This window comes from Lagopus muta, chromosome 18 (assembly GCF_023343835.1).
Source record: "Lagopus muta isolate bLagMut1 chromosome 18, bLagMut1 primary, whole genome shotgun sequence".
Taxonomy (NCBI): domain Eukaryota; kingdom Metazoa; phylum Chordata; class Aves; order Galliformes; family Phasianidae; genus Lagopus; species Lagopus muta.
Genome location: NC_064450.1, coordinates 4,888,409 through 4,909,964, shown reverse-complemented (window position 1 = coordinate 4,909,964; position 21,556 = coordinate 4,888,409). Strand labels below are relative to the sequence as shown.

Genomic DNA, 21,556 nt, shown 5'->3' with positions numbered 1-21,556 from the left:
GATTGCCCCTGCCTCCAGAGCATCAGAAGGGCTCCAGGTATGGCCAACCCCAGCACAGCGCTGCTCTGACACAGACAAGAAGCGGAACCGATCGTCAAAGCCCTTTTTGCCAGTGTGGTATCAGCACAGTTGAGCAAAACTGTGCCAAAGGCAGCAAAAAATAAGATGCTGTGGTAATCAAGAATGCCGAATAAAGGCCAAGAAGTTAATTTTAGCTGGGTAAGTGGACAATAAGAGCCACAACGTAAGGATTTACGTGCACAGAGAACTGGATGAAGAGCTCCAGATGCCTGGTTATGGAGCCAGCAGCACACACAGCTGAGGTGGTTTACTGCAGAAAACCAGTGGGAAGAGAAGGAATCGTGAATGAAGCAATCCTTGATTAAACAGTGATTCAATCAGATGTTACAGCTACCCATGATGTCCTTGGACATCTTTCATGAACAGGTGTGCTATGTTAACGTCTGACATTGCCCCCAATGGCACATTCCAGTGCTTCCATACAGCCAATGCTCACTCTTCTCTGTAGATCCCTTTTAAAGTATTGAAGTATTTGAAGTCACTGACAGTGCTGGGAAAGAAAATTCTTTCTACAGCTGTTTTAGAGGTGATCTGATATCAGGAAGTATACATAGGGAATCATTCTCATTACATTTGATAAGCAAGGCAAACAGCAATGGGGCAGGGAAGGAGACCAAGAAAGATGGAGTGATAGATGGGATTCTCCGGTTCCTTAAGGCTGCGTTTTGTTGGCTCCAACCAGACATCCAGTACCCATTTTCTCCTGTTTTCCCTGTGATTTTCATAGATAAAACACCAAAGCCTTGAATGTACCAGCAGCAACCTCATTTAGGCATAAACTATCACCTCACTGGATTTACACAATATCTTTTCTTGCAATGATATTGCGTTGCTGACTCATTCCATTTGAGACTAGTAATAACTAACCATCCCTTCTGGTGTTATTGACTAGTAACAGCTTTCATCATTTTACACTCGTGCTCTGGTTATCTGCCTCCCACATTGGCTGCCTGACAAGGTGGGCTTGTTCCAGTACTCTAAACCAAGAAGAAAAGAATCATTCTGTTACCACTGTTTCTAGCGGCTCAACAGCTGAGATTACAGGAGAGGAAAGAGGAGAGGGCAGTTCAATTTCCCACGTGTACCCAACTCACCAATCTCCAAGAGAACAGTTTTCTTATTCTGCTCTACCTCCATTCACCTGAGGTTAAGTGAGTGTTGTTGGAAGGGAGGAAGACAGCACAGAGACAATGAAAGAAGAGCTCCCAAATCCCGTTTTGCTTTCACTATGGTGGAACAGAATCCTCAGCACCACCTCTGTGCTACTGACCCCAGGCAGCCCTGACCTGCTGGGATCTCCCAACTGCTCCTTCAGCACAGACTGCAACCGAAGGTTTGCTTCCTTAGCTCACAAATCTGACTGCATCCTAGCCCAGCTTTCCTAATCTCCAATTATCATTCATAAAAGGGACAATTAAAACTACCATTTCACAGGAGCATCTCTTGTAGGGAGCTGCAAGGCCTGTCTCCAAAAATAAAACTCCTCAGAACAGAAGCAAACAGGGAATGCTTTTCATTTCGTTGGGCTGATGTCAATCTGTGCATCACAGCTTCAACTTCACAAAGACCTTTTCACTGTCCCTTCCTGCTTGCAGGCAGGATCTGTACCATCGGCCACGAGACAAATGGCAAAGCAGCGGTGCATTTTAGTATTCAAAACAGCACTTCTTATCTGGAAACACAGCTGGGTTCAGGACTGCTGTGCAAGAAAGGCAGGTGAGGTTACACTCACAGAACCAATGCAGCCCTGTTGATTTCCCAGCGATCAGATCTGAGTTATACCAACTGAAGTCCCCAGCACCACTGTGCCATCATTGTTTTTGGAAATACCTCTTTATAACCGCTCTCCCTGTAGAGCCTTTGTCCTCCAAACTCACTCACTAAACGCGGCCTTCCAATGCCTGCCATGATTTCCAGTTTGCCTCAAGAAGCGCAGAGCTCAGGATGTTCACCTTTTGTTCCAGTGGATCGAGATTTTTTTTTTCCCCCTTTCGTTTTTAAAGCCTCCAAATTATTAATATAAATGGGTGCAACGCAGCTCCTTATAATAAAGCTCTGAGCCAGGTAAAACCCGTGCTCTGTAGCTGGAGGAGTACAGCGGGTTGCTCCCCCTACGCCAGGAGAGGAAAATGAAATCCGAGCAGGGACAGAAGGGAGAAGACAGCAACCACGACCCGGATGGAATCACAGCATCCAAAGCAGAGCGGGGTACAATCAATGGGTTATAAATAATAATAATTAAAAAAAAAAAAAGTGCGTGTGCGGGGATGCTGCAGCTATCGGCCCCCCCGAGAGCCGCACGCATCGCTCCCCGCTCCTCCCGTGGCCTGCAGTCGCACCGCTCCGCGTCCGCTCAGCACCGCCCGCCGCTCCGCACCGCCGGCTCTCGGCAGAAAGGCGAGCGGCCCTCACCGCCCGCGGCCCTCCGAGGCTCCCAGCCCGCCGCCAAGATGGCCGTGCGCCGGCAGCACAATGCACGGCTCGGCCCACAACCGCACCGCCCCGCCGGCGGGGAGCGGCCTCGGCGCCGCCGCGTTGTGCCGCGGGAGAAAGGGAACGAAAGGAACGAACGAAACCGGGAGACGCGAGGCGGCCGCGCGGAACCTTCTCGTTCTCCGGGGGGAGGGAACCGCACGGGGTCGGCCCGGCCGCGGGACGCCGAGAAAGGAGCGGATGCCGCGGCGATCCCGGCCGCCGGTACCTGCGTGGCGCGGAGGTTCGTGCCGGGAGGATCCGGGCGGGGCGGGGCGGCTCTCCGCGAGGATTCAGGCGCTGCGGCGGCCGCCGGTGCCGGGCTGCGCACGGCCGATGCTCCGCGCTCTCCTCACTGTCTCCCTCTAGCTCCCACCGCTATTTAAGCAGCCACCACCTCCGGCGGCCACGCCACATGGGCTGACGGTTTACTCCTCGCCGCAGTCCAATGAGAGCCGGGGCAGCGCCGCCCTGAGCCGGCCCCGGGGTGATGCCAGCCCCTGCCCGCCGGAGCCGTTCCGAGGGAGGGGGAAGGGAGGGGAGGAAAAGGAGGAAAAGAAGGGAAAGGAGGAGGGGGTCCCGAGCGCACCGGGGCGGACCCGGGAGGGCGCCGAGCCGAGCCCCGCCCCGCCCCCCGGCCGCGTTCCGCCGTTCCCGAGCGCTCCGCCGCCCCGATCCTCGCACCGAGGGGGGCTGGGGGAGGCGCACAAAGGGAAAGGGACGCGCAGTGCCGGGCCGGCACCCAACGCGGAGGCGGGGAAGAGTGGGCGAGGGCGCGGCCGTGCCAATGGCGGAGCCCGTGGGGGTGTTGCTAGGCGATAAGGCGATGTGGTGACTGCGGAGGGGACGGCCGAGGCCGCCGGCGGCGGAGCGAGCGGCGCTGGGCCGCTTTCCGGCGGTCGTTCACCCCGGCGGAGCGCGGCGCCGAGGTTACCGCAGGTCAGCGGGCGCGGCGGCCGGGGATGCGCTGCCCCGTGTTGCCCCGGGCCGCCCCGGGCCCGCCGCCCCGCTCCGTGCTGACGCCGCGGTGGAGGAGGGGCCGCGGCGCGGATCTCTGTGCTTTTCGGTCGGCAGAAGCGGTGCGGAGCGGCGGGATGCGGGAGGCGCCAACCTGCCGGCAGGGCGTCGCTGCGGGTGGGATGTGAGGGTCCCGGCGAGTTCTGCCTTTCTATTGATCAGCTGGAATCATTTTGTATAGGCTCTCCTTTCTTTGCACGAGTCGGTCGCAGCCGAGGTGCCGCCTCTCCACGCTTCTGTCCCATCTGGTTTTTAGATCAGTGACCGATTTGTGAAGTATTTCGGTCATAATAGAAAGCTATGAGAATTTCCCCCCTTTATTTAGTGCACAGCTCAACCTCCCCACAGGATCCAAGTGTTATTGTCATCTTATTTATTGTTATTATGCTTGTTGTTAATGTTCTGCACACTTAGAATCACTGGACGGTTGGAGCTGGAAGGGGCCCTAAAGGCCATCTGGTGCCACCCCTGCCCTGAGCAGGGACACCCACAGCTCCATCAGTGCTCACAGCCCATCCCTGACCTTGGCTGTCTGCAGGAATGGGGCACCACCGCCTCTATGGGCAACCTGTGCCACTGCCTCACCACCCACAGTGTAAAATCTTCCTTATATCCATTCTAAATCTCCCCTCTTTTAGTTTGATACATTTCCCCCAGTCCCATCCCAGCAGACCCACTGCAGAGTCTGTCCCATCTTACAGCCCCTTTAGGGACTGAAGGCTGCTCTCAGCTCTCCCCAGAGCCCTCCCTTCTCCATGCTGCACAGCCCCAGCCCTCAGCCTGTCCTCATAGGGCTCTTCCACCCCTGCGAGCATTTCTGTGGCCTACACTTGCATATGGTGTTCTTACACTTACCCTAAAACAAATGTGCAACAACTGAACTCTTTTCCCCAAGAAATTAGATTGTTTCAATCAAGAGGTATCAACGGTTGCCTCAAGGAAAGCTGTTTCTCAGGGAACCAAATAGATCAAATTTGCCCTCCTGGGAAGAGCTCTGCAGGACCAGGCATGCTAGGTGACACAGAGGGGAAAAACAAAACAGAACACCCCCAAACAAACAAACAAACAAACAAACACAAACAAATCCCACAAGGAAAATGACAACTGCATTTCTGAAGCACGCAGTGCATGAGCTTATCTCTGCCATGGAGGGAATGTAAGTCATGATTTCCAGTCTCAGATGCTCTGTTGCAAAGGTTGTGGAACAAACTGCTCCTTTTCTCACAGCACGTTGCTTCCAGTGCCAGCTGCAGACGCACAGCATTCACTGCACTGCGCAGCTCCACGCACAAAAAATGTGACAGTGGGGGAAAAAATAAATAAAGTGTAACCTGCAACTGTTAAAACCTTTGGAATTTACACATGGTGCTGTAGGAATAACCAGTGAGAGCTGAAACTGTGGTGTGATCTGGGCCAAAATTCTTGTCCTTGTTAGAAACCGCTCTGCTTTGAGCTACAGAAAGAGCTCATTCAGGGCCTGGTTCAGGGGAATGCATCGTGTTGTTCCAGCTCGTGAACAATGTCAAACCTTGAGTGCAATGATGGGGTTTTCAAACAATTCAGTGATTTAGGAAAAAGCTCATGAGGTCCCTCAGCTCTCACAGTGCCTCAGTAACTCCTCAGTGACGTAAACTGCAGGTTTAGGTTTATGACTGTGATGTTGTAGCATTTGGGTATGAAAGCAGAGTGTTTTCAGCAGGAAGTAAAATACTAAATGATGGTTCAGGTTGTTCTCAGGTCGGTTACTGCCATGCTGCAGGTGTGAGAGGGCACGGCTGTTTGCAAACAGCACAGGGAAAGAAGTGCTAAAAGGAAAAGAAACAAACCAACACTCTTCCTTTGTTAATCCTGTTCAGATTTCACATCTTTAGCTCTAACTGAGAAGTGTTATTCATTTAAGTGGCACTGAGACCACTCCTCACAACCCCTCCTGGTGCATGGCTGCCTGCAGTGCATTGCCCAGCACCGTGGGCAGATGGCTTTCAGACATCTCCATGGAGAGACACTCTGTAATCTCTCAGGCCAATCTGCTGCAGTACTTATCCATTCAAAAGGGTTTTTCCCCCCTTCCCTTCCCTTCCCTTCCCTTCCCTTCCCTTCCCTTCCCTTCCCTTCCCTTCCCTTCCCTTCCCTTCCCTTCCCTTCCCTTCCCTTCCCTTCCCTTCCCTTCCCTTCCCTTCCCTTCCCTTCCCTTCCCTTCCCTTCCCTTCCCTTCCCTTCCCTTCCCTTCCCTTCCCTTCCCTTCCCTTCCCTTCCCTTCCCTTCCCTTCCCTTCCCTTCCCTTCCCTCCAATCCCCTCTCCTTTCCTTCCCCTTCCCCTTCCCCTTCCCCTTCCCCTTCCCCTTCCCCTTCCCCTTCCCCTTCCCTTTCCCCTTCCCCTTCCCCTTCCCCTTCCCCTTCCCCTTCCCTTCCAATACCTATTTCTTCTACTCATAGTTCAACACTGGAATACCCCAAGGGAGTTCAGCATTGCTGAGAATGTGAGAAGAATACACTGATTACATTTTAAGCATCCTGGAATGTTCCTAACCACACAGATATCCCCCATTACATCACAACCCGCTCGGGTTTCTTTTGGTTTCATCTGTTGTAAGACTTATTTCTCACAACACTTCTGCAAGATTCTAAGAGTTGCCGAGGAACGTTTTTCACTGCTCTCAACTGTATGAAATCTCTTGCTGAACAAAAATATGATGTCTGGTGTGAGGACAGCGGTTCCATTTTACGCTCTCTCGTGCTCTCTGAACAAGGAAAGGAAGGCAGAAGATGAGCAAGAATACAGGGGAAGGTGTGATCTTTTCAACCCCCGTTCTGTAAGTGCTCAGGTAGCTGCACGGGATTAACGGTTGCGTCGCTAATTGTAAGAAAACAAGCAGGTTGGTGCATCCCACTGCTGAGCTTAAATCGCATCTGTGATTTCTCAACAAATATTTCCTAAAGACCTGGAAGCCCTGCCTAAAGGCACAACGATTTACATACGTATTAAGTGGGCATTTCCAAATCCATGATGCAAGCAATATTGAACGTGTATAATTAAAATAAACCTGTATTAACAGTGAAGACTATAATCTCAGCACTTATGCAGATTAACCCTTTATGTCGGCTGACAGCACGGGACAAAGTACTTGTTTTCTCTTCTGACCTCAAACAGCCCAACCTGACACACAAAAATGAACACCAAGGCAATATTTAGATCACATTTACATATTTTAACGCAACCGAATAGCTGACACGGGACTTGCAACAAATAAATCAGTCTTTAATATTGTAGTTGCGGATTTTTGCCACGGTAGGAGAGATTTTTCGTTTTATGGGGTATGTACAAGGTGAACTCCTGGATTTTAGCTTGTGCTGAACCTCCAGCTTGGTACCTCTGACTGCCAGATGTGCTGTGGGCATTTCAGGCTGACTCGTGGCACTGCTGTGCTCCTTACCTTTTCCAGCTCGCTCGGTTGAATGCATGATTTCCAATTCCACTGCTCAAATATATAAACAAACAAACAAATCGATAGGAGCATTCTGTGCTACTGTTTGCATTTAATCATAAGGCGCAACTGAAGCCCCACCTACCTGTTCAGCTGTTTTTAAACATCGAGTTTTACATGTTTTCTCTCCCCTGTGAGAGAAGACACAATGCCTACATTGAATAAGGCCAGGCCAAGTTAGCCCTGCCTACTCCCATATTGTGAAATGGTGATGAAGGAGTTGTTTGCAATCGTTTGATCTCTTTCAAGAAACCACCAGGAGCCATGAGAGCTGTAGTAAAATGTGTTAGGAGAAGCCCGATCCAAAGGGCTCAAAGGCAGCTCTGTGGGCTTGGCAAAGCCGCCTTAACTGCTATTATCATGTGGGTTTTGTTTGTTTTCCTTCTCTTTCACACAGGAAGGCATCTGCAGTGGAAACCTTTATTTTCTGTGTGCTAGAGGACGAAAAATGTCCCTCTGGTTGGGAAGCAGAGACGGATCTTAGTACTGATGGGAGCCCATCCTGTTGTCTCTCACGTAATTCCACTATCTGCCTTCAATGAGATGAACTGCAGCCTTATCACAACTTTTACTACATAAGATAAGTGGAATTGGTCAATCACAGCATTCATTGTAAGCTGTAAGTAATGTTTACAGGTGCTTGGCTCCAACTACTTAATCCTTATTTTTCAGTGCACCGAGATTTTAACTTTAGATTTATAGAGAACCAAAGCAGACAGCAGTTGGCAGAATAATACACACTGCAGCATTCTGTACAAGTTGGAAATGTTTAAGATTGATGGCTTCCAGACCCAGGTACAGCATGAGAAAGGTATGAAATTCATCACACAGAGGTTATTAGCAGAACGTAAATTCTCATAGTCATCAGAACAGGATCGAAAGTCCAAACAAAACTGGATGTGGACAAAAAGAAAACAAATTCTTTGATGTTTGGAATGAATTCATCTATTGGAGGTGTATAGCTCTATGTATAGCTCTGTGCAAAACATGATGCTGTGGCCAGTGTCAAAACACGATGCCTGAAATCGTGTTCAGGCTCAGACTGAAGCAGTTGTTCACTTACAGGTGTGCAACATCTGTGCTGGGTTGGCCTGCTGCCATTTGTTATTACAGGTGGGCTCTTGTGCCATCGTTGTGAAATGTTCAGCTTGCCTCCTTGTGGCTACCCACAGAGCAGGAGGCTTTGAACAGAACTGATGCTTGAGCACTTGGAAAAGCTTTGGATGCATTGCCCTTCCTGGAAAAAGGACTTGAGTCGTCTATCAGACAATAAAGCAGAATTTCACAGAAACATCAATGCTTCGGAACAAAGCAGGAGGCACTGCTTGGAAAGTAATGGATGCAGCTTCAGAATCTCGAATAGGGCCATAGCAGAATGAGAATATCACTTGTGGTCTGAAGAAGCAGCAGTGGGTATCTCCATCAGCATCGCCCTGCCAGCACTGCTTACCAGTGGTCTGGTTCTGAAAGGTTCTCTCAGTTCTGAAGGACTTTTTGGATCCAAACCAGAGCATGGCTTTCAGACACCTCATGGGAGGCCCTGCTCCTATAGATCCAAAGGCAAAGCAACCAAGCACCAATGCACTGCATGCATCCCTTCCTCTGAGGTCTTGTCTGTGTTTCTCCTGGCACTAAAGATGTTACAGCTGTAACTATTAAAGACTGCTTAGGTATTCGGAACAACAGCATTTCATGTGGCTATTGATTGGGCAGACAAAAATCTGTGTTAATACAGAAATCTAAACAATTTAAACTGCAACTGGCAAGTTCTACAAAGCAGAAGAAGACAAAGAACCAGTGCCCCAGAAAGAGAAATGCCATTTGAGTTGAAATGTCCCAAGCAAACTCTGAATAAAGACCTTCATCTGGTTCTGGTTCTGCTTGGCATTGCTCACATGCCCAAAGGACCTTCAATACAGTCAGCAGGGATATGCACAGTGGCAAGAAATTTAAATGCAGTATCTTCATTTCCGCATGCAAACAATCAGATAAGGAAAAGACACGCCTCACTTCAAGCCTATAAATCACTTTCAGAAGTGACCTCGCTAACAAGAGCCACTGTGAGCACAGCTAGGAGCCCAAGCTGCTTTTGAAAACAGACCTAAAAATGTGTCGTTGAAATGCTGAACTTCTACTTGATTTGTGCTTACAGTCAGATCAATATTCCCTGATTTTTATTTATGTTGTTACTGTTCAGATCTAGAAAGATGCAGGCGTTTCCCCATGTGGAAAATGTTATTTAAAAAAGGAGTCCCTCGCTATTTGCTCATGTCTGACCATGCTTTGGAAAGAACACCAACTCAAACAAGTTCCCATTGAGCAGAGTGTTGAAGCGAAGGAAACGTAACCAGGGGATTAGTTAATATTTGTGAAGCACTTCAAAGATGAAAAGTTTTATGCAACAGAAATCAGGATTTCTTTCGCTCTTAGAGTCAGAATGAAGCAAGAGCCAGAGCCAAAGCACCCGTTCTGTTTGTTAATATTTGACTAGACTCTTTCTCTGGCCAGCTTTTTACCCACATGGATTGCTCTTAGAGCTGTCAGTGATGTCAAAGCTGTTGAAATTCTGTCTAGTGTGGAAACACTTAAGATAACTTTTGATCCATAAAGTGTAGAATTTCAGAGCAGGGAGCTCTGCAAGCAGCAGCAACAATGAGAACAGTGGTTGAAAGAAACCCCAAGTTCAAGTAGTAAACCAGAAAAGTGACTTTGTTTTGAAACCTCTCATTCTCTTTCTTTGTTAGGCTACAATGTAAACACAACTAATTACCCCAGGACCTCTGCTGGGAATGGCTGCGGAGGTCAGGGCTCTCAAAAGCACAGATGGACCATCCACCAAAACTGGAGTCCTGCTTTGGTGTGGAAAATGCCAAGTTTCACCTACTCCAAAAGCATATAAAGCAAATGGGGACGTTCTAAGTGCAGACACGTACTGCCTTACGTTCCCTTTGCACTGACTGACCTCTGCCTGCTGATCCAAAAACACAGCTGATCAGGAGCAATTCACATGGTAACACAAAACACCTCTCATGCTACTGGCTATACTATGTGGTCTCATGGTCAAACTCTACTAGGTGACACTTGGCTCTGTAAAACTTGCAGCTTGTACAGAAGCTAATCACACTACTGTATGTGTGCCATGATTTTGAGAGGCAAGCATACAGCTTTTTTGACAAGTAACTTTCTTTAGAGGATGGCTGTTGGGAAGCTCCAGGAAACTACAGGCCAGTGAGCATCTTATCTGTGCCTGGGAAGACCATGGAACAGGTCCTTCTGGGTGTTATGTGTGACAATGAGGTGAGCACAGCTTCACCAAGGGCAGACTGTGCCTCATCGATGCGATGGCCTTCTGTGATGGAGCGATGGCATCAGTAGACACAAGAAGAGCAACTGATGTTATCTACCTTAACTTCTGGCCTTCGATATGGTCCCACAACATATTCTGAATTCTAAATTGGAAATACATGGAGTTGAAAGGTGGACTATTTGGTGGATAAAGAAGTGGTTGTATGGTTGCGGCCAGAGGCTTGTGGTCAATGGCTTTGTGTCCAGCTGGGGGCCAGTCAGGAGAGCTGTTCCCCAGGGGTCTGTCTTGGGACAGAGCTCTTCAACATCTTTATCAGTGACACAGACAGTGGGATCGAGTGCACTCTCAGTAAGTTTGCAGATGACACCAAGCTGAGTGCTGCAGTTGATACAACAGAAAGAAGGAACACCATCCACGGGAACGTGGGGGAGCTCAGAAAGTGGGCCCACGTGAATGTAAGGAGATTCAAAAAGAGAAAATACTGCACTTGAGTCGAGGCAGTCCCAAACACATGCATGGACTGGGAGAAGAACTGGTGAGCAGCCCAGTGTGGAAGGATGTGGGGGTCCTGGTGCAAGAAAAGTGGGACATGAGCCAGCAGTGTGTGCTTTCAGCCCGTAAGGCCAACAGTATCCCGGGCTGCATCAAAGGAGGGGTGGCAGCAGGGAGAGGGAGGGGATTGTCCCGGGCTACTCTGCCCTTTTGAGGTCCCATCTGGAGAACTGCATCCCGAGGGACCCCCAGTACAAGAAAGATGCAGAGTTGTTGGATTGGGTCCAGAGGAAAACCATAAAGATGATCAAAGGGCTGGAATATCTGTCCTATGAAGAAAGGTTGAGGCCGCTGGTCTTGTTCAGTCTAGAGAAGAGAAGGCTCCAAGGAGACCTCATTATGGCTTTCCAATACTTAAAGGGAATTTAGGAGGGGAACAAACTGTATACAAATGGGCAGATAGTGGTAGGACTAAGGGGAACAGTTTTAAACTAGAAGAGAGGAGATGTAGATTGGATGATATCAAGAGCAAATTTCTTACTCAGAGGGTGGTGAGGCTCTGGCACAAGCTGCCCAGGGAAGCTTTGGATGCTCCGTCCCTGGAGTCGTTCAAGCCCAAGCCCAAGCCCTGGGCAGCCCAATCTAGGGGGGGAGACAGCCCTGCTCACAGCAGTGGGTTGGAACTGCATATCTTCAAGATCCCTTCCAGCCCATGCAGTTCTGTGATTCTGTGGACTGCCATCAGCCTTCAAGACTCATTTGTTATGGACGACCTATCAAAGTCTCCCAGGTGCTCTCAGGAATATATAGAAAAGAAAGAAATAGTTAAGTACAGTCTTACTAGTACAGCCTGCACACAACAGTGATGCTTTTGATACCACTGTGAATTGTGTCCATCAATTTCTGTTGCAAGATCTTTTCAATAACGCAGAATCAAGAAAAAACCTGAATCATAGAATCATAGGAGCCTGTGCTCCTTCTAACCCCCTTATTTCTACTTATCTTCAGAATTAACACACGAAACAAATCTTTAAACCATCTCATTCCTACAGTACAAACTAAAAATTAGCAGGTAGAGTAAGGAGAGAGAAATTGAGCATATTTTTTAGTCTGTGACTTCCTTGAGAGTTTCCATAAGCTCGGAATTTGATGGTGAAATGAGCAAAGTACATAACGATCCACTCAGCATTAACATGTGTGTCATCAGCACCCCAAAATAGAGAGTCACTGAATTGTGTCACATGCTGCAAGTATAGCAAACTGTGGGGCTTATTTGATATGTCAACCTGCTGGCATGTACATGAAAAATGCAGAAGGATCAGAAAACAATTATCACACTACATCTTGTGCTGTTCCACAAGGAATGCCCATAAAACATAGTTACTGCTTTGCCAGATCTGTACAGCACTGGACTTGTAAAACAGATGTTTGAATAAGCAAGCAGACACACTTGCCTTTGTTTAAATCATCTGTTACTCAGTTTGCAAGCCTGTGTGTGCATCACTTATATCTGAAGCACACCTAGCAAGCTGCTCTGTTTCAGTAATGGTTCTAGTCACTGTGACCACGTTTGATGGATATAATAAAGTGAATGGCCTGAAACAACAAAACTCAGCCCTGTTTGGTTTTGTTTTGTTTTGTTTGTTTTCTAAAATGTAGGATTCCAGCTGGTAGAACTAAGGATACCATTTGGATAATTTCCCAGTGGAGAAAGCTAAGCAGAATATATATATTTTTATTTGTATTTTATTGAAGTTCCATTCTTGCAATGCAGTGTTTCAGGGCCTGCATGCAGTGAATAAGCTCTGCTCTTAAACCTTCTCGGGGTAAATCTGGATGCAGAGATCAAATTAAGGTTGTTCTCCAGAAAGTGTTACCCCTTACTGATGTTACACTTGGTTTGTTTGGCAGTATCATCTTTCACTGTTCTCTGGATCTTCAAAAATCTACAGTAAGTTTTGCAATGATGGCTGGAAATTTCTAGACATTAAGAAATTGATGTCCTTGTAAGGCTGCCAGTTGTGTTGCATCAGACACAAAGCAGCATGAAACTGCATGGCACTATCAATGTTTCAAAGACATCCTTTTGCTTATCCTGTCAATAGAGGCCTGACCTGAAATACTCTGCCTCTTTCAGCCCCACAAGAACAGCACATGAACAGTGATCTCAGCACCACATCGTTCTAGTCCTACACTTCTATCAGTGCACATGAGCTTGGCACGGTGCTGCACTGCTGTTGTTAACAACTGCTCTTATAGTCCATTTTTCATTTTGAAAGCCCAGTTAGGTATTACATATTTTTATGTAAAAGCAGCTCTCAGACCTTCCACTGACTTTTCCAGACAGAACAACCCAGCTCTTTCAATCCATTTTAGTGTATCACATGCTCCAGTGCCCTAGCCCTCATAGTCTCTCTGTTGAGCTCAAGTCCAGTTGGTCAATCCCTTCTGGACCAAAGAGTCCAAACACAGGTATATAACACAGGTTATAACCACACACAGGTATCTACATCATGGTTACAGATCACTGTTCATATAAAGGCTACATGGCTGCCACATCACTCCATGGCTTCCACTAAATCACAATAATAATAATGACAATGATGACAACAAAACTGACAGAAACAAGTTCTAAGAAACTATTTGTGATGTCTGTGCCTCATATTAAGAAATAAAAATTGTACTGACTTGAAACATTCTGAAAAAATGTTTGTCTCTACTTACAAAGACCTTCAGTAAAGAAGAGTCAACACCTCTCCAGAGCACCATACTCCATTATTAGCCACCCTTACGGTTTCTCTAGTGTTATAATTTAAAGCCAGTATGTTTTCTTCCACCCCTGGCAAAAGTTAAAACAGTTTTCCATGGTTTTCCAGTTAAGGATTACTTCATGAACAGCCCAATAGTTTGAGAGACACATAACATTCATCTGCAACACAGTGCAGGGACACCCACAGCTCCATCAGTGCTCATAGCCCATCCCCTGACCTTGGCTGTCTGCAGGGATGGGGCACCACAGCCCTTCTGGGCAACCTGTGCCACTGCCTCACTGCCCACAGTGTAAAAATCTTTCCCATATTCCATCTAAATCTGCCCTCTTTTAGTTTGAAATCATTCCCCCATGTCCCATCCCAGCAGACCTGCTAAAGAATCTCCTTCTTTCCTACAACCCCCCTTTAGATACTGAAATGCTGTTATTAGGTATCCCTGGTGCCTTCCCTTCTCCAGGCTGAACAACTGATTGCACTGGGCTACAAAATACTGAGAAATAACAAGCCTTAGTTCATGTGCCTGCATCACATATTGTGCTGCAGTCATATCTCACTTCTAGGCTTTCGGTCTCAGTGCATTAAGCAGTATTATGGCCATTACACTGCCATAAGGATAATCATTAGGTGAGGATTTATAGCTTTACAATTTGATCTAACAGGCCCTTGGCAACACACGAACTGTGCAGCTTTCAGATAGATACTTTCATATGGGCAGCAAATAAAGTTTAGATTATGTCAGTGCAGAAGGGTATCTGCATTTTCCACAAGTGTTTTTAAGATTAGGAATACAAGAAGTATTTGGAGCAGTGGCATTAACAGCAGAGAGCTGTACTCTCTGCATGGTTGGATAACTCTGAAGCAAGAGTAAAAGCACCTTGAAGTACCTGATTATTAGATCATTAGATTCAGACCACAGGGCTGTAACACCAGGAGTGCTGATGTAAAAAAGTCGGTGGAAAGGGGCAGAATTCACAACTGCACTTGGCTTCTTCTAGAAGAATGAAGTACTGTGATTATTTGCAAAGCATGCTCACAGTGTTTAGCATTGTTTTGAGGACTGAGAGAAGAAGAGCTTGATTTCTAAAGTTTGCCAAATACCTTGGCACGGACTGTGTGCTCCAGATGAAGAAATCCAGTCCTGCTGGGCTTGACCAGGGCTCTCCTTGGGTGGCTGACTTTGAACCTTTGAAGGTGCAGCAGCCGCCTTTTGTTGCTTTGGCCCATAATTTCCAGCTGAGGAATTGAGCTGAACCTGTGCAAGTTCAAATACCATCTTATAAAGATTGATACTTTTCACTCTGAAGACATCTGAGAACAGTTTAACACTTGAGGTCTTAGAAACATAGAAGTATTTCAGCACAGAGGCAAGATCAGAAAATGAAAATTATTGGTTTAGATTTGGAGATGTTGCACAAGAAGATGAGCATCATAGGAGTGATTGAGATAGCCTGGTTAATAAGTGTTAGAATAAAGCTCTCCTACAAGCACTCTTTTGTACAGGAACAAAGCATCCCTTATTAAATGTATACATCTCTCAGCAAACCATAGCTGAGGGACTCCAGTTGGAAAATCCAACTGAAGGCAAATCAGAGTGAAGCTAAAATTGCACTGTACCTCAGCAGACAGCAGTTCTGTTTCTTCTCCACAGCTTCTTGGAGCTTTTTCTCCCTTTAAGATGGGGCAGGCAATTAAAGAAGAGATCCTGGAGAGATGCTGTTGCTTTGCACATTGCAGCTCCTAACACAAAATACTCCATTAACACAAATCACTCACAGCCTCTAGAAATAACACATCTATAGCTCACTTTGCTGTTATGCTGCCATATGTAAAACAATCAGGTAGAAATAATACTAAATAAAAACATATCCCCTTCAGATCAACAGGGCCAAACTATCCTCCAAATTAACTCCTGATTAATTTTTGTTCACGATCTTCATTTCTTATTACTGCTGTTATTATCATCCTGCCTGTTAATCAACTTCATGTTGTCGGGGTCATCCTTCACTTTTGTCTTGTCCCACGATTAAGTTACAGAAGAAAAAACTACCAAAGTATGGTGGGAAAAGAGGAAAAATGAAAATGAATAACAGCCATAGAAAGGTGCTTTCACAGTAAGTTAAAACAAAACAAAACTAATTATCCCACAATCCCATCAACTTTCAGCCTGTAGCAATTAAAGTGAGATCTGATAAAAAGTCAACTACTCCAGCCCTGGGAAGAGAAATGAAACGAAACACTGACTATAAGCTGATCTTTTGGTATATCTTTAAGACCAAAGAAACATGTGCCCACCGTATAAAATAACTGAGACTAAAATTCCTGTAGGTGTGACGTCTATAGTTGATAGTAAGAAACTGTCTCTGTTTTTGGTAAGGATGATGATACTGAACACAGGAATGGAGGTATTATGGGTATTAGTAAGGGTGGTAAGAGTTTCCTTCACCTAGAGGAAAAGGGACAAATGAACAAAAGGAGAACAGCAGTGCCTGGAAGCTCAGCCTGGAGATCAACCTCAGCTGAGGGGTTGGATTCTCATTTTGGGTTAAAATATGGGGATACTGGAGATGAACAGCTTCAAAGTAAGAAGGGAGATCCTTGCTTCTAGTTTGGACACAATCCTACATGTCTGTCACAGACATTACCCCAAACATCTCCAGAGCTGGAATAGCCTCAGGGATACCACGACCTCAAAGCAACCCTACAGTGGGAAAGGTAGGACTGCTTCTGGAGCTCAGCACACCAGCTGGAAGCACACAGTCAAACACTAACCCTCACAAACCATGGATTTTCCAAAGGTGTTTGTTTTTATGGAAGCAAGATAAAATTTTATGACTTTTAAAAGAACATGGGAGACATGAGAGGTCAGAATAGTAGAAACTGTAGTAGAAGGAATGCAGCCATACTAGAGCAAGTACAGCAAACAGCCAAAAAGATGATGGATGGATTGAAGCATCTGCTGTGCACACAAGAAGCTGGGGAATCTTGCCTTGTTTATTTTCCAGAAGGGATATGTCAGGAGGGATCTTATAAACCTGCCTGAATATCTGGTGAAGAAGGTGGGAGAAGGAGGAGAAGACAATTGAAGCATACTCTTCTGAGCAGTATGTAGTGGAAGAACGAAAGGAAGTAGAAGATGAAATACAGGACACTCCACTTGACCACAAGAGAAAACCAAACCAAAACAACAACAAAATCACTACTAAATCCCACTCTTCTGTACTCAGTGATGGCTCACTGAAACAAGTAACCCAGAGAGGTTCCCAGAGGAAGTATTTCCCCAGCTGAACTTGGTTAATAATTCTACTGGAGTTCCATGCCTCAGAGCAACAACCTCACCCTTTCTGACAGAACATTGTTTGCTGCCCTCAAAACCACGACGATCAGCTGCACTGACACAATCCTCACAGGAACAAATCTGCTGATCAATTGAGTAAAGTACATAGTGAAATCCTGACTCTGGTGAAGTCATTGGGAAGTTTGCCACTAACTACTGGGAGAGCCAGGTTGGATCCACTTGTCTCTCTCAGGAAAGCAACTATTTAACTATTAAAAGTTATTTTCTAGTTAGAAAAGACTACAGACATGTTTATTATACTTTCTGCCTTCATAAACGGGAAATGTGTTGGTGCAATAATTTGGACAAGGGAGATTGAATACTTGGAAGTATGCTCACTGATCAACCACTTTCAAGTCTATCTTAGAACATGCTCAAATCCTTCAGCTGACCTGATTTTACTCATTTAACACTAAGCTTTATGAAACTCACACTTGTAGTTCAGTGCTGCAGTTATACTGCATCAACACAAGTGTTCCTCAAGTTCCTTAGATGAAAACAGTGATTTAAAACAGTGAAGTTCCAAATAGAAGCCCACAGCTACAAATCCTCCCAGGTGCCAAAAAAGGACTTGAGCTGAAGTCAATGAAAGGTATTTTGATGTAGAATTTTAAAGGAAAATGATATCAATTGCCTTAACTCTTCATGATCACCACATTCCTGTGGCTGTGTGATTACCTGTGTTATGAGCTTGTGTTGCAGATGCCTTAAAGCTGAAAGCTGACACTGTGTTCTTTTGACAAGTTCTCTTGGAGAAAGGCCACCAGAGCCCACACAAACTGTGCAGAGCTTTGGGCTAACAGGATGCCCAAGTCCTATAAGAGAGAAAAAAAAGCAAGAATGCATTCTCTGTTGTTATTATCAATATAACATTTCCAGCAAGGATTGACTTCTCACTGGAGATTCAATAGCATGTGAAAATGGCCTAGCATTGTTCTCCTTTTTCCTCTGCTTTACTGACAGAGTAACGATTGCATGGAATTTAAATGCTCACAGTAACGTTTTCTCACTTACTCTTACACACTCCTTATTTACTCTTGACTCTGCTTGCTTTGTTTTCCTTTCCACTATCATAAATGACTCATGTTCTGCACAAGAGATGAACCATCGCTTCTCTGCTCTTCAAAGCAGGAGTTCAGCTTCCATTTCCCACACTGACATCTGAGCACCAAGGAGCCCTACACCAAAGCCTGCCATTGCTCTGTGTTAGCAGCCCCTGGCACAGGTTATGCTGGCAGCAACAGTTAGCACTGCAGTCTCACCCAAGCTATGCAGCTCAAGCATCAGCCATATGCAGCATCTTTTTTGTGTGTGTGTATTAAAATCTACTTCTCTGCAGCTCAGAGAATGAACAGATTGGTGGGTTTTATTTTACACGGGTAAGCAACCACTAGAATACATCTATTACCTTCCTTTAATATCATTCCAAGATCTGTCCTGAGTCTGTTTGCCATTTCAATCAGCTGCTGCTTCTCTTGGCTCAGAACTGACATTGTTCTCACTGCTTCCTTCTGTTTATTTGGTGTTCCTTGCGGCGTGCAGCTGACACCATGCTGAATACCACCACCAGGACAACAGTTATCTGAGGCAGAGCCAAAATCTATCACCTCTTTGCCCATAACTCTGTTATTTGACCCCTGAGAAAACAGATGAGACTCATAAAAATATTTTGAAAACATGTTGCCTGGATGTTTAAGAGTTTGGTAAAAGCATGCCTTAGAAAGGAGCTGAAAGCAAAGTGTAAACTGAAGGCTACAGTCTGTTTTTGAGAGCCCATATTCAAGATTTTGTCAGCCATGTGGGGCACATTAAATCACAGAAGAAATCACCAGCACAGGTTGCCCAGAGAGGCAGTGGTGCCCCATCCCTGCAGACAGCCAAGGGCAGGGGATGGGCTGTGAGCACTGATGGAGCTGTGGGTGTCCCTGCTCAGGGCAGGGGTGGCACCAGATGGCCTTAAGGGTCCCTTCCAACTCCAACCATCCCGTGATTCTATGAAATCCCACGTCACAGGTAGCACAGAACACTGACCCACTCACTGCTGGGCACCGCGCGCTCCTCCCGGCTGTCCCAATGCTCTGTGCTCCAGTGCCGCGCTGCCCCCTAGCGGCCATCTGGGGGAACGCAGCGCCGTGACGCACAAGAACCGGGATGGAGTCACGGGATGGCTGGAGTTGGAAAGGACCCTAAAGGCCCTAAAGGCCATCTGGTGCCACCCCCTGCCCTGAGCAGGGACACCCACAGCTCCATCAGTGCTCATAGCCCATCCCTGCCCTTGGCTGTCTGCAGGGATGGGGCACCACCGCCTCTCTGGGCAACCTGTGCCACTGCCTCACCACCCACAGTGTAAAATCTTCCTTATACCCAGTCTCAACCTCCCCTCTTTTAGTTTGATACATTTCCCCCAGTCCCATCCCAACAGACCCACTGCAGAGTCTGTCCCCATCTTACAGCCCCTTTAGGGACTGAAGGCCGCTCTCAGCTCTCCCCAGAGCCCTCCCTTCTCCATGCTGCACAGCCCCAGCCCTCAGCCTGTCCTCATAGGGCTGTTCCACCCCTGTGAGCATTTCTGGCTGTGCCCCACCAGGTCCGTGTCTCTCCTGCACTGAGGGCTCCACATCCGCACACAGTGCTCCCAGTGAGGTCCCAGAGCACAGAGCAGAGGAGCAGATCTGCTGGTCACACCGCTTTCAGTGCAGCCCAGGATCTCATTGCCTTTTGTGCTGAAGGTGCACAGTGCTGGCACCACCAGTACCCCCAGGTCCCTTTCAGCTCCATCTCTACATCCCTAAGCTTGTGCCAGTAGTGAGGGTTGCCAGGATTATACGTACAGCATCATCTCTAGTCACCTCATTACAAGCACATCGAAAGATTTTAGGTATTATATATACATATATCAAAAAAAGCTTGAGTAACAGGGCTGGCCAGTCAAAATTTATTCCCTCGAAAGAATGACCACATTTGACTGAAAAAAAAATCTTTGCTGGCTGATTTCTGACTACATGACAGCATATAAGTTGCATTTTTAAGATTTGTTCAGGCAAAATTAATATGATATTTACTTAATTATACACAGCCCTATTTAAACTGGTTGAAACCTCTTCTTACCTTTTCTGTGCCTGGGTTTAACACACAGCCCAAGCTAGCTGAGCTGACATTCATATCACTCGACACGGTTCTCCCTGAAACTTGGTCTGTGCAGAGTGAACCTAAATAAATAGAGAGGAGTACAATGTGAATACACATATTTCTGTTCAGTTTAGGTTTTCATAGCAACCTTTTCTTGCTATTGTACATCTATGCCACCAGTAGTTGCAGCGTAAACAGAGCTGAAGAAATAGAAGAAGCTGTGTGAACTCACAGAGTGCAAACATCAATCAGCTACACAGCATGGATGTGTCTGTAGATGAGATATCAGAAAACTCAGTTTGTGGGCAAGGAGCACACAGACAGAAGTTTTTTCTTCTTCCAGCAGTGAATTGCTTAATTGTTGAGCAACTGGCAATATCAGTATAACAAGAATAGCCAAGATGTACAGTGGGAACAAAATCATCAATAAATTGAAATTAATCCTAAAAAATGCTTCCTTTACTTCCAGTAACAATGGCAGTCTGAACATTTTGATTAATGTGGACAAAGCAGGGAAAAGAAAGAGGATTTCTTTAGACCAGAAGTAGCCCTCTGGGATACCCTCTCATCTTAAACAATGTGGATTGAACATCATAATCCCTCTTAGAGATCTCCACATATTTTCAAAGGGATAGAAGTAGTATCATTTTAGTTGAATACAGAATTTCAGCAGTAGAAAAAAATAAATTAGTAATTAATTTCTGAAAACTCCTATTCATCAGCTGACAAAAATTACTGGTTATCATGGAGACTGTTGAACTGCAGCAGCCATCAGTCTTCTCTCCTTCAGACTCCATCTTCCAAAACAAAGGTTCTGTATGTAAGCTCTGTATGACAGAACTATTCTTGTTTATTTTTCTTTTTAATTTAAAATCAAAATAGTTTTTGCTTTAATTGTTTCTTAAACATCCTTTTTAGCTAAGCTATTAAGCAGAATATAGGTATATTCACTCAGAATGCCCACACACTCCATTTGTTCATTATGTGCCATTTTTTGTGTCCATGACACAATAAAGTCTGTTTAAAATGAACTCTGCAAATGGTAAGGATAAATGAGAGAAGGGTAAATTAATTACATTAAAAGAGAGAAGGGTAATGAGGGCACAATATTTGGTACAACAGGACAGCCTTCAACAAACCCCTGAAATACAGAAAATGATTCATAGTGGCTCTGGAATAGCTTAAATCAATCAGAGGTTCAATGCTTACATAAATGGGGCACAGACAGATACCACAGCTTTTCACCTGCCTTTACATCATTGTAGAAGGTCCTACAGAACAGGGTTAACTCTGCCACGTGAGTCCTTGAGGAAGTGACACCTCACCTATTTATTTTTCAGATGAAAACAAACCAGAGCTGAATATTCCATCCTCAAATCAGAGTTGATTCTATCCCTATTTTCTCCATAGTTCCAAAAGCCACAAGAATGTTTATGAGAAAAAAAGCCATTTTCCCACCTGTGCTGGT

The 21,556-nt window shown here is 46.0% G+C and overlaps 2 protein-coding genes across 2 annotated transcripts in view; both read right to left on the bottom strand.

Annotated features, from left to right (window-relative positions):
- FASN (fatty acid synthase) overlaps window positions 1-2,935 on the bottom strand; it is a 36,191-nt gene extending 33,256 nt beyond the window's left edge. The window contains exon 1 of the mRNA XM_048964903.1: window positions 2,783-2,935. The gene's annotated coding sequence lies outside the window, so the exon portion shown is untranslated. The remainder of the gene's footprint in view (window positions 1-2,782) is intronic.
- A 3,071-nt stretch (window positions 2,936-6,006) lies between these two features.
- Window positions 6,007-21,556, bottom strand: part of CCDC57 (coiled-coil domain containing 57) — a 29,359-nt gene continuing 13,809 nt past the window's right edge. Inside the window, exons 10-15 of the mRNA XM_048965523.1 lie at window positions 20,068-20,168; window positions 18,368-18,596; window positions 17,638-17,774; window positions 15,240-15,362; window positions 14,724-14,877; window positions 6,007-7,046 (exon numbers count right to left, since the gene is read on the bottom strand). Coding sequence (XP_048821480.1) covers window positions 6,823-7,046; window positions 14,724-14,877; window positions 15,240-15,362; window positions 17,638-17,774; window positions 18,368-18,596; window positions 20,068-20,168 — 968 coding nt within the window. The 3' untranslated portion in view covers window positions 6,007-6,822. The remainder of the gene's footprint in view (window positions 7,047-14,723; window positions 14,878-15,239; window positions 15,363-17,637; window positions 17,775-18,367; window positions 18,597-20,067; window positions 20,169-21,556) is intronic.